At 41.4% G+C, this 13,274-nt stretch overlaps 1 protein-coding gene across 2 annotated transcripts in view; it reads left to right on the forward strand.

Annotated features, from left to right (window-relative positions):
- Positions 1-2,182: 2,182 nt before the first annotated feature.
- cyth1a (cytohesin 1a) overlaps positions 2,183-13,274 on the forward strand; it is a 38,882-nt gene continuing 27,790 nt past the window's right edge. The window contains exon 1 of one of the 2 annotated variants that reach the window (XM_006791397.3): positions 2,183-2,475. In XM_006791397.3, coding sequence (XP_006791460.1) covers positions 2,457-2,475 — 19 coding nt within the window. In that variant the 5' untranslated portion in view covers positions 2,183-2,456. Of the gene's footprint in view, positions 2,476-7,297; positions 7,593-13,274 lie in introns of those variants that run through there. The other variant, XM_035907931.2, reaches the window with a different exon arrangement.

The raw sequence follows: 13,274 nt of genomic DNA on the forward strand, positions 1-13,274 counted from the left end.
TTGTGTTTGTGTTTTTTCTTTGTCTTCCTCTGCTTTTTCCAAATATACAAATGGTATGTGGGTAAACAGCACAAATAGAGTCAACATCACTGTTTAAGAAGGGTTCTTTCTTTAAGAAAGTCTGACTTACCAAAAGAGGTGCATGTATGTTGTATTGCCTTTATCTATGGAAGCTGAACCACTTACTGCACTTTCTTGTTAGTACAGCATGCTGCTGGTTGGATTACATTTAAAATGTACCTCAAAACCATTTGTGTACCATTTCAAGGAAACATGGCGCTCAATGCAATTGCAAGAAATTATGCACGATGTTCAAATTTTGATTTAAACAGATCTGACGAATTAGGGTGAGCTCTGACTGGGAAACCAAAAACTTGTAACCTACAGGCAAAGCTCTAAAGTATACACTGCTTTCTTGTCTTTTTTTTTTCTCAATGAAAAGGACTCTGATCTACAGGATGAACAACCTAACAAGTCGTAAAACTACAGTTGGAGACCAGATCTCATTAGCAGGACGTTTACTGAGGGTGATAGATCAAGTTAGCACAAGTCTCTCATTCTCATACACTTTTGTATAATCACTTATTTTTGTAATAGGGGGAGTTGCCCCCTGCTGACCTACTAAGTTGGGGAGTTTTTGGTTTGTTTTTTTTATTTGACATTTCAGACCAACCCATCTTTTACCTCCAGTCTGTGGTTATGATGTATAAGAGATACCAGTTGGATTTATGGATGCCCAATGCCTTCCAGATTTCTCGGGCTTTCTGAGCAGACTTTGCATATTCTTCCTGTGCTTGAGTGGGATTTGTCCAATTACTCTGGTTTCCTCCTGAATTACAAAAATATGTCAACTGGTGATTCTCAGTTGGCTGCAGGTGTGAATGCAAGGTAGATGAAGCACGCAAGTACAGAATAAAGTGCTGTGTGAATGTGTGGCAAAGGTAATGTTGCTGCAGTATAGTGTGTTTTTTAGTGGTTCAGCAGCTTCTTAATGCCAACAGCATATAATCGCATAGCAGTAACCCAATCCATTTAGACATGTAGAGATGGTCAAGATCACCTGCTGAGAAACAAGGTAAGCATCAGAATGAGCCAGAAATTAAGTGTAAGTTCAATAAGGAGGGATCTGTAGTCACTTATCTGTCTGTTTTCCTGTGTATTCAGCTGCTTTTCTGTTGTTTACAGGACTACTGCTTCCCCATGCTGTCAATCTCATTTCTGACATCATTACTCTAGTCCAATCAATTCTCGCCTGCCTTCTTTGAGCCAAAAGCCTCGGCTTTGCATGGTTTAAATCTGTGCTCCCTGCCATTCTCCCTTTCAGACTCTCTTTCGTGCAACCCACCTCCTCCCCATCTCCACTTCAGTTACCTCAGCCACAGCTCTATTCAAGCCTTAGTCTTCATCTTTACCACCACCAGCACAGAATTTGTGGAGGTCCTGTCTTAAATCCTATCACTGCTGGGATTCTGTTCTGCCATGATGGGTCATTTGGTGTCTAATCGCCCAATACGCTAATTTCTTTATCTCAGTAAATCATGTTTAGCTCTCTCCTTATTGAAATGTGATTTAAGTAACTTTGAACATGGCATGTTGAGGTCAGACCAGGGGTCCAAGGTTCACAGAGAACAGTCAGAAAAACAGCAAATATTTATGAGTGGAAGAAGTAAGAGGAAAAGGACTGCTTCAAGCTGATAGGAAGGCAACAGTAATTCAAATAACCACTCATTAGCTCCAGAAGAGCATCTTTAATTGCACAACATGTAGAACATGTTAGCAGATGGGCTACAGCAGCAGAAGACCACACCAGGTGTCACTTCTGGTGAGCAGGCAAACCTAAGTTGAAGCGGAAGTCTATTCATTAGCTCAAAAGGAAGATTTATTTACGTCTGGGAGCTAAAAGAGACTGAATAACGCTCCAATAAACAGAGGATTACCTAAATCTGTTTTGCTTCTCGCATTACATTTAGTAATTTACTCATATTTTCACTGGACGTTGTATTTAATGAATTATATGAATAGTTGCATGCACACGTTACAGGGCCCGTCAAATAAGCAGCAAGTTATAAAATCTAGCAGCAGGACATTTAGTAAACTTGAAGCTAAGTTAGAGCGTGACATCACATCTGGGATGGGAGGGGTCAGCATGTGCACCGGCTTTTCTGGAGAGCTACATAACAGCGGAGCAGTCAGGCATCGGCAGCACACACCTCTGAAACGGCAAAAAGGAAGGGACAAACAGAAAAGCAACAAGCTAAGAAAACAAAAAAAAAGTAAGCTTACGCCTGCTTTCAAGTTGAGAGCTGGGAGGTGAGGCGAAGCCAGAGAAGAGACGAGAAAGGGAGGGAAGGAGGGCGGCAGGTAACGGAGTTGCTGCGGGCGCTTCGAGAGAGACATCCCCGGACAGAGACGCCTTCATCAGCCGCAGAAGCAGCAGCAGCATCAGCACCACCGGGATGGAGGGGGAGAATTACGGTTTGTCCTCATCGCACTGTTTCACGCAGACTGTTTGGCATGTAGCAGACGCTTTGATCCAAAGCCTGACACTGCATGAGCGCATGCTTTACAGCACTGCCGTAGCGTGTCCGTGTTCCTGCTGTGCCAAGAGATTAAAAAAAATGCAGCCCACTGAGCTATGTCCACACTACTGCCTGTCTGTTTGGTGAAACTGTTAAAAAATGACAACGTGTCACACTTCAAAGTAAGTCCTAGTCCGCAGCAGGCCTGTATGCCGTGTTGTTTTCATCCTACACTTGCCCGTGTTTATGTAGTCTAAGCGCATACACAGGAACAGGAAGAAGGATGCAATCTAAAGCCAGCTTTAAAACAGGTGGTCTCTGTGGTATGCACACATCTAAAAAGGTCGACGCAATTAATTATTTAGCATCTCACTGCAGCTATGACAGCAGGGTGACAGCTGTGAAAACAATAATTATAATAATAATAATAATTCGGATTTTTACACTCAAAAACAACAGCAGGGAGAAACAGAAAAGTTCCTGCTCTTTTGGGAGTTTACATGATCCGGACTGATTTATTTATAGGATATCAGGCTGGGATCTATTTTGAGGCTGACATAGTTTTTCTTTTCTTTTTTTCTTTTTCTTTTTTTTTTTTTTTTTACAGAATGCCTTCTTATACAACTACTTGTGTTGAAAAAAATGTGAGCCATATTTACTGGCAATTCAGCATCATGTCATCAAGTGTATGATGGTGACATCCCTGATGATGTCAGACCGGGATGAGCTAGCTGGTGGCTCAGCTTAGAATATGATAGAGCCTTCATCTCAATTATTTAGTAGTTTAGTTTTTTTTTTTTTTTTTAGTGAGCTTAATGCATCTCAAAATAGAACCTCCAGCAATGGCCTCATTGCAAGAAATTCTACTGATGCTCTGCTGAAGGGAGCAGGAGAAGGAGGGGGATGATGCTTCTCATCTCTTTTCCAAAAATGAGGGGAAGTTTTAGTCTAATGGAAGTATCACAGCTCCTGACAAAGGAGCAATTGCTATAAAGAGTCCATAGGTGGTGACTTTGGGTAGCCCGTGCAGGGTGTTTTCCTGTCAGCCCCAGAACAGGATAATGATATGCCTTATTTGCAAAGGAGCTGAAAGAATCAGTTGGTGATTATGTAATTATCTGCTGAAGTGTGAGGTATAAGAAAAGAGACACGCTGAAGCACCCAGCGCATTCAGATAACACTCTCGCTGTCCCCGACACCTTCTTAGTCAAATCGACAGCTTGTGAATCTGAATGAAGAAGTGCAAAGCATATCATCTCCTCTGTGAGCAAGAAGACGGGAAGAAGATGGAAGTAAAAGTGGAGATGTCGTTTTATTTTGGCACAATTTTTTTTCCCCACTGTAGTTTATTATTAGTCCGGACTTATATAACAAAACACAACATTCGTCTGGAGGCTGGCTATATTTCTAATGTAATTTGTATAATTTATTGCGTTGTGGCTTCACCCGCATAGCCGCCTTCTTACATTTACAGCAGGATTATCATCGAAACAGGTTTCTGAACCGTGTTCCAGTGATGTTGCTAGGTGCTGGCGCCCTAAACCAACTACCTGGGGATTCATGAGGCGTGGCTGGGTTTCAAGACTTACTTAAAAGGATTTGAGCTGCAGGGTGTCAAAATGTTTTTTTTCTTTTGTGTGCACCCCCTCCCATCTACTTGCACCTGTCAGCGCAGTTCGGTTTCTCTTTGCATAATAAAATGCGCACAAAGGAAACAGTGCAACTGCTCATAGGTGTGGTGCGCTGGTGCTCTAGGGTGACAGGTATATGTGGTTTCTGTGGTTATGGGTGTCATCTTTCTCTCTGTCAGTTTGACCTCTCCTGAAATAGATATGCTTCTGCTGGTCTTAATGCTGCGTGTGTGTGTTTTTTCTTGTTTTCTTTTTGTAGTATTTTTCCCTTAAACTGTCACTCTTCAGCCATGTGACACGTTTACTCCAGCTCTAAGCTCCTTTCGTGTTCAAAGCATACTGACACTGTCACGGAAGCAGCAAACTCTCAGCGGGCTTATGCAGACACAACTTGTTCTTAATAACAAGAAATAAGTAGTTACATAAAAATCACACCAAAGATGCTACAGCTGTTCTACTTTCTTGATCGTGTAAGATATAACTCCAGAAATAAGAAGCAAAATGAATTTAATGGTTTGTTTAATGTGATTAAATTTGCACCGATCAGAAAGAGACACAGATGAAGAGAAGTGCTCAAAGCTGAGCAACGAGTGCTGCATGATACTATTGTGGAGATATTGTTAAGCTCATTCAGCCTGTTCAGGTGTAGAAGCTCTAGCCTTCATATTCACTCTGGTTGTATCAGCAGAGTCGCTGGCTCTGCCCCCACTCAGCCAGTTGTTAGTCACCAGAGGTGATGCTATCATTAGGCTCCCATGTAGGAGTTCCACCAACACAGATCAGAAAGCTTCCTGTAGATTTTATCTTCCACCTGGGAAATGATTTTACCAAAAAAGACAACACGTTCACCTCCGTAGCTGTCTACTCATTTACTGATGACTGATTCACATCAGAATCGTGTAATCTGATGGGGAAGTTATCGGTTTTCTTATTGTAATTTTTACTCATGACTGTTGCACTCAGTCTCCAGTCTCCTAACTCCAGAAGACTTGTAGCCTGCTAGGGGAGGTGAAAATAAGAGTTGTTGTTGCATGCAGTGTCCACATGATGGCATGTCATGCTCAAGGAAGTGGTTCATCTGGGGCCAGTTAAACGAAAAAGGCCTTCATGCTGTACATGGCAACACTTACAAGAAACCATATCAAAGCAAACTGCTTCAGTTGTTACGAACTGGCTCAATAGCACAACATAAAGTGGAGACTGACACCAGATCTGGTTTTATTTGGCATTATTTTGATTGACTTCAGCTAAAAATGACAGCCCAGAGAGTATGAGGCCAAGAAGTGGCATCCATACTTTGTTGGATAAACACAATTAGCAATTAAGCCATGACAACACCCAGACTCTTGCACCGTCACTATAAGACAAGTAGGGGTTGGATCGGGTGTGACAGAGTACAGTCGTTAGCCTCCTAGCGGTTTAATCACTTAGGAGTGGATGCATTAGATTATTTGTATAATTTAAACTCTTTTGATTTGTTTAGGGAATTCTTTTGCGATGGCATCCTACTCTGGAAACTCATATTGCAGAAAAAGTGCAGTTTACGTTGTAATCAATGCATTGCTGTAGATTTTTAGTTTACTCACATATTTGAGGGTCATTAGATGTTTTCTCCCGTTTGGGGTTCGTGAGGAATCAATCAGTGACTTAACATGTGCTTTTTTGACTAAAGCAATCTAAAGTGTGTTATATAACAAATCAGTATTAGCATTTAAATTGTGACAGTTTGGGCATCTTGGGGATCTCTCTTTGAATGACTGCATTTGCAGCTTAGTTGCGTGTTGCACTTGACGTCCTCATTAGTCCATAATAAACTGCAGTGCAAAAATAATTAATTCAAATGAACTGTTGTCGATTTGGCTAATTGGCTTTTATGAGTTTCATTAGAGCATTTAAAGTTTGCTCTGTGGACTAGAATAGCTCCATAAAAGTTCAGTGAAATACACAGATTTAAACATTTTCAGTGTGTTTGTGTTGTGCTGTCGAGCGAGGGGGGAGGAACAAATCTGGAAAAAAAAAAAGAGGCGGAAGATTTGTGCTGACTTCACTGTGTGCCGTTCCTCTGGTGACAGAGCTGTTCTGTCTAGGTGATGTGCAGCTGCAGCATTTAAAGTACCCAGAACTGACTTTGCAGTTCATACAGAAGTCAAGTTGAAGCACTGTGCCCTCATATAATGAACTAGGCAGTGCTTGTTAGATCATAATGATTTCCATAACCACGAAGCACGTCTTACTTTATTGCATTCCTTATCGAGTCACCCCTATATTGCTTTTCAATGGAAACATGATTGACAGAGAGGGCGGAGTTGAAGGATTAATGAATGACTCGCAGAGAAGGAGTAATTAAGGAGTGACTGACAAGTGGGGTAATGCAGAGTGGCAGGTGACACGAGTTCAAGAGGGAAGCTAATCGTTTGCATTTTGTTCCACGAGAGGAAGCGAGAATCTGAAACAGATCGTTGACGAGCACATTTTTGTTGCCGTTGTTGTTGTTGTGAAACCCATGTGCGTTATACAGCCCCAAAATGCGATCGTGTCACTGCGAATAACCCTCACCGAGTGTGAGAATAATCTAATCAAAACAAATGGCTCACAGTGTTTGGCCCAGGAGCTAGTTATTTCTTCTATCCTGTTGCCAAGCAACAATGAAATCTTGCCTCTTTTTTTTAATGCTTTTCAAGCCAAAAAACCACGAGTGACTAAAAGCTAAAAGCAGCAGAGGGTGGAGATGGAAATAAAAATCTGGAGTGGACAAAAAAAAAAGCATACTGCTGACTTTCATCTATTTATTTATTTTTGCCATAATTTCCATGAAAACAACAGAACTCCATCCCTTCTTCAAGCGACTTTTCAGATTGAACCAGTCGTACGCGGTTGCTGCAGCAGTCGCAGATACGTTAATATATTTTGTGTGCAGCCTGTCAAGAATTAGTATGTGAGGTAGCTAGTGGGAGAGAGAGGGAGCAGAGGAGGATAAGAGCGAGGCTCAGATACCAACGGAAAAGGGGAACGGGGGAGAAAGCAGAAGTGATTTTAGCATCCGATAGCAAGTTGCACATTCTCAACAAAGGGGAAGAGAAAGTAGGTTAGTGTAAGACATTGGCCGAGGAGCGTCATCCAACTTGGGGTGGGGGGGTGGGGGGGATTAGGTGAAGCAAAGTGACACAGTGCAGGATCTTACAGTTGGAATCCTTCCATGGAGGGAACAGCTGGGAGCAAGGAGTGACAGGTGCACTGGGGAGACTGGGATCTTCACAACTTTTCTTTCACATCACAGTCATAAGGAGGGAGGAACTCAGGACGATACACAGCTGCAGTCTGAGACATACACTCAGATACGGAGATTAGCACGCCAGAGCTATGGGGACAGTCAGTGAACTATGTGTGTCCAGTTTTCAGACCTTCTTGTGCCCTGCTGTGAAGCCACTCGAGGAAGCTCCAGGTAAAGTAAAAGTTGTTTTCAGGAAGATCATTTTTCATTTTGCTGGCTTTTGGCATCATTACTATAAACCTACAGTGTTGAAACTATCACGAGCATTTGTTTTTTGAATGTGTTTTCAACCTGTGAGCGTGGTCATGTGTGCTTCTGTGACCACTGGCACGAACACATGACTAAACCAGCGATGAAAACAAACAGTCGGACAGAAATAGAAGGAGCTTCTCGAGACTCAGGGAGGCTCTCATTTAGCACAGCTTAAACCTCTGCCCTGTGCGTGCACGCACACTAATAGAGCGTGAGCTAATGTTATTACTCACTCAGCTGATCGAATCTGCAGCAGGGCTGCTTCCTTTTTTTTTTCCTTCACATTCCTTTTTCACACACGTACATAAAATCCTTATGTCGGCCGACAACATGTGAAATCTCAGCTTGCGAGCCAGACTTTCTCAGCTCTGCCAAAGACTTGTGTTTCCGTCCTTTAACAAAGAGGACTGGCAGTGTTGTGCTTACTGGTGATCGCCTCCTAAAGCTGGGTAAAATGAATTTTCTGTGCTTCTCGGTTTAATTACACACAGAGAGACACAGATTAAGATGTTGGTTTCTTTCGAAGTTTGCTACTCACCATCTGGACAGCGATGGAGCTGATGTGTGCGTGTTTGTTGTTTTGGATTGGTTGCTAAGCGCCGCGATGACATTGCACTGCAGGATGGTGTGCAGGTTCCCATTGGGAGTGTTTAAACTGCGTGTTGACATGACTTCAAAAGCTTTGTTGGGTGGCAGTGAATCAGCTGACTTTGTGCGAAGCATGTGGAAGCGTTGCTGCCTCAGTCATTTCAAAATATCCACATCAGCACCAGGGCTCTGCCTGTCGATTTGGATATTCAACGGGGAAGTAATCTGGATTGTTCTGGTACTAAATGTGATGACAGCAGACTTTTGCTGATTTTTTTTTTTTTTTTTTGTCAAGCCAACAGAACTGAATGGCATGTTGGGTGTTTCTAGTCACTTAGATAAAACACTTGCTTGCATTTGTACATTCAGCCGTCCCTGCAATTTGTGGGCAGCGTATTACTAAAGCTGCCAACTGCCTGCCTTGTGTCACGTTTTTTGATTAAACGGCAATAAAATGAAGTTTGTGTTGTGATGGCAACCGTTAAGAGTTTGGGCCACTTGTGATGTAATGACATTGGCTGATACTGTTAGTGTTGGCATTTCTGCTTTTAATGGTGAATCACGAATGATTCATGTGTGGCTCATCCAACTGTTGTTAGGCAAGTTCACGTTGTGTCATCTAAGCTATTACTGTAAACCACTCCTGAAATAAGTGGTGGAATTATTTGATTTCTGTACTTGCGTACAAATTGCATCACATGTCGCTGTTATGACATCTCAGTAGGAAATGGTGTACTTTTATCTGGTGGCTTTACTCTCTTGCACACACAACATATAAAGCTCTTAAAAACAGTTTATACAAATGCAGCTTGACGGAAACTATAATTTATCTACTGACTCACTGGTCACATTGTCAGTTAAACCTTTCTAGTACTGGGTTACACTCCTTTTAAGTTGCTTGGAAGAGTTTTTGGTCCATATTGAAATCATGGTATCACAAAGTTGATGTAGATTTATCAGCTGCACATCCATGATGCGCATCTCCCATTCCACTGCATCCCAAAGGTGCTGTATTGGAATGAGATCTGGTGATTGTGGAGTTCATTTGAATACAGTGAACTCAATGTCATGTTTGAGATGATTTGAGTTTTGTGACACGAAGCCGCCATCAGCAAATGGTACACTGCGGTCATAAAGGGATGGACACGGTCAGCAGCAACAACACTCAGGTAGATGGTGTTTAGATGATGCTTTGTTGGTACCAAGTGGTCCAAAGTGTGCCAAGAGAATATTTCCCGGACCATTAAACCCCGGTTGATGGAGCTACTACTTCCTGCCTGAAAGAAGGCAGGATGGATCCATGTTTTCATGTTGTTTACTCTAACTCCTGACCGCACCATTCAAAGGTTGCAGTGAAAATGGAAACTCATTAGACCAAGCAACATTTTTCCAGCCTTCTGTTTTCCAAACATGGTGCCCATGCAAATTGTAGCCTCAGTTTTCTTTTTTTTTAGCTGAAAGGAATATCACCTGGTGTGGTCTTCTGTTGTTGTGGCTTGAATCAGTCCATGCTCCTCTGACCTCTGACATCAGCAAGGCATTTTGACCCAGAGAACTGCCACTCGATAAATGGCTGTGCAGGAAAAACCAGCTATAATTTCAAAAAATTGAAATAATTAACCTTTCTTCTCCATTCTGATGCTCAATTTGAACTTCAGGAGGTCGTCTTGACGATGACTTCATGCCTAAATGCAAGGAGTTGATTGGCTGACTAGATATTTACATTAACAGGTGTATCTAAGAAAGTGGTTAATGAGTGTATTCTGACAACAATAACTGTTTACATCAGATTTTTCTAATAAGACATGTTAATAATACTTAATGCTTTTATTTAAGAGGAGAATGTATATTGAAATTAAACTGATCTTGTTCTCATGTAGTAATATCAGACTCCAAAGTAAATACAAACTTTTATTTTATCATTTATTTTCTTCAGTTCCCTTTTGCATCTAAATTACTGAGTCACACGCACACTGTTTTGCACCTTTCACAATGTAATTGTTATTGTTAACCAAACGCTCACAGTGACAGTCACTGTGAGTCGGCATGCTTAAATAATCATCATAGCCCACAGAATGACAGTGATCCCAAGTACTGTGTTGTTTATAGAAGACATGATAGAAATTTTCTCTGAGTGATATCAGCACAACTCCGTCAGCCATCTGTGCAGAGAGCCAGGTGTGCCCCGGATTTGCCGAGGCTCTCTGACGCGGAAATTACTCTCGTGGGCTCCGGGGACAGCTGAGGACACACTGATCTGTGCGAAAGCACAACAAGGCCGTCAGCAACAGCGTGTGTTTGAGAATATTTGCCCTATCAGCTTGTTATATATGAGACTGTAGTGATGGCAGCAGTTACCAGCCTTTTTTGGTTTGGGAGCCTTACACTGTACTGTTATCTATTTTAACAGCTCTTATATCAGTTTATTATTGATTATTAAAATAATGAGATATCTCACAAGTCAGATAAAATCAATAGTTTTTTTGACGGAAAAAAAAGGTACAATGAACAACATCGAGAACCGCTACAGGTGGAGCTCTTTTTGAGCTAGAGCTATAAATGCTGTCATCGGCCACTTCATTAGGTACACCTATTCAGCTGTTTGTTAACACAAATATCTAATCAGCCAATCACATGGCAGCCACTCGGTGCATATAGGCCCTGTTTCAGGCAGGCAGCAGTGTAATGGTGCAAAATTTTCTTGGTACGCATTGGAGGACTTAGTACCAGTTGAGCATCTTTTAAATACCACAGCCTAGAAACACAAGTAATGCTGTCTGTCCATGTCCATCCCTTTATGACCACAGTGTACCCACCTTCTGATGGCTGCTTCCAATAGGATAACGCACAATGTCACAAAATTCACATCATGTACAGTTCACTGTACTCAAATGGCATCCACAGTCACCAGGTCTCAGTCTAATAGAGCACCTGGAGGATGTGGTGGACAGGATATTCTCAGCCGACAAATTTGCAGCAACCGCGTGATGCTATCATATCTATATGGATTAATATCTGTGAGGAGTGTTTCCAGTGTTTGTTAAATCTGTGTGAAAAAGAAACAAGGCATTTCTGGAAGCCAAAGCATGGGTTGCACAGAGTACCCAATAAAGTGTCCTGTGAGTGTTTTTGCTGAATGAGTTTGACAGTGAGAAGTCTGACAGGAAGTTCCTTCAGGGAAGAGTGTATGAAAACATAGAGAGACTCACAAAACCTAAGCTCGGGGAAAAAAGTGGGTTCCTTTTGGTGTTATGGGAGGATATGTCTCAAGATATTTTTTCATGTCTTGATAAATGCTCTAGGAAAGAACAAGCAACGGATAGGACAGTAAAGAATTGATGTCCATAGTTGTGCTATTTTGGCTATATCTGACATGACCATCAGTTTTCATCTTTAACGCTAACTGCTTAGCAGCATGCACCTGCTGCCCTCGATCTTTTAGTTTTCATGACTCAGATAGAATCCTGTTTATAAAGAGCAAAATGTATATTTAGTCATTTCTCTGGAGTGCTTATTAGTCAAACTCATGAATTTTTCAGCAAAGATACGCAGTCGCTTTGTCACCGTGTGCTATCTCTTGTTGGGGTCACCATGTAAATGTCAAAACTTTGTGCGGTGCAGAACGCTGCACGACTAGAATGAGATGAGTACGTTTTCTTATGCAAACAGGTTCTCAACTGTCATGTTTTATCAGAAGCTTTGGAAATTTTGCATACTCCTCCTGAAACAGTTTCTGGCAGCAGTATTACTGCGTGTAGGTGGGTCCTGCTGTAAGCTGTGTAGAGTTCTGTATTTTAATTGCAAATTGATTGGCCGCCCACAGAGTTCTTTCTGACATGCAAACATCAGAAAAATAGCACCAGAGTTAGATGTATTCTGCTATTTTTTTTTTTTTTGCACATGACTCATGTCAGTAATTAATCGTTCAGTCCTGAATTCCGTCTAACCCAGAAAATTACAGAGTGCATAGAACCAAAGGTCTCATTACCTGTGATTGCACCTGTAAAAGGAGAGCAGTGGTTTCAAAGTAAACTTCTGCAGTGACTCATGCGTCAAGCAGCAGATCACTCGAGCCATGTCTAATGCCAAAGAATATTTGCCGTGCAGGTTTGTAATTGTCGTGGTGGCAGAACCATTTTTCATGCCTTGTTTCGAGCTCGCCTGTAGATATTAACCTCCTGTTTCTCAATAAACCTCCTGTTTGCATGTTTTGTAAGTTAGAAAAAAGCAACATGACTCTGTACAGTGACCCAACTTCAATATGACGCAGTGTAGTTAATTTTGAAATGCTTTTGGTTGAAATCATTGCTGTTTGATAGTAAATATAAATTTCTCTAAAATTTTCCTTTGTGGGGGTTTTTCTCCCCTCCTGCAGCTGTAATTAATACAAATGATCAGCAGGAGTCACTCTTGGTACCTTTTGTCTTAATGATGGGGATTATTTTCTCTCACAGAGCAATTTTCCATGTAATTCAGGCTATTTGAAGCCTAAAATAAAGATGTATTTTTAGTTCAGGAGCTGCCAGGATATTGTTTTGACTCTGTGGTTTCACTTATAATAGCCCCGGCACACCCACAACCGATTTTACACATATACACACACACACAGAAACACAAAAAGCAAAACATTATTTTGCTTTCCAACTTCTGTGTTTTTGAAGATTTTTTAAGATGTTTGAAAACGTATTGCATCAGTGTTTCTTGGATTAGGAGGCTATATTTTTATGGCAAGCCTGCCTTATAAACTAGGACTTTGGTTTTGGGGCTCTTCCAGGGAGTCGCAAATTGTAGTTTTTGTGAAGTGGAGTGTTTTGCTCCACTTCAGACATAAAATAAAATTTGCCCTCTGTTGGAATTATCTTGACAATCGTTTTCTTTCACATCCTGCAACCTTAATTAATATTTTGAAATCACTACTTACGAAACTTTATATGGTGTCGCTGAATACTAAAAACCTGGTAGTGACCTACGCATCAGTAATGAGTGCTAATGATTGAAGTCAAAACATTCAAT

The sequence above is a fragment of the Neolamprologus brichardi genome, chromosome 4 (genome assembly GCF_056152115.1).
Source record: "Neolamprologus brichardi isolate AB-2024 chromosome 4, ASM5615211v1, whole genome shotgun sequence".
Taxonomy (NCBI): Eukaryota; Metazoa; Chordata; class Actinopteri; order Cichliformes; family Cichlidae; genus Neolamprologus; species Neolamprologus brichardi.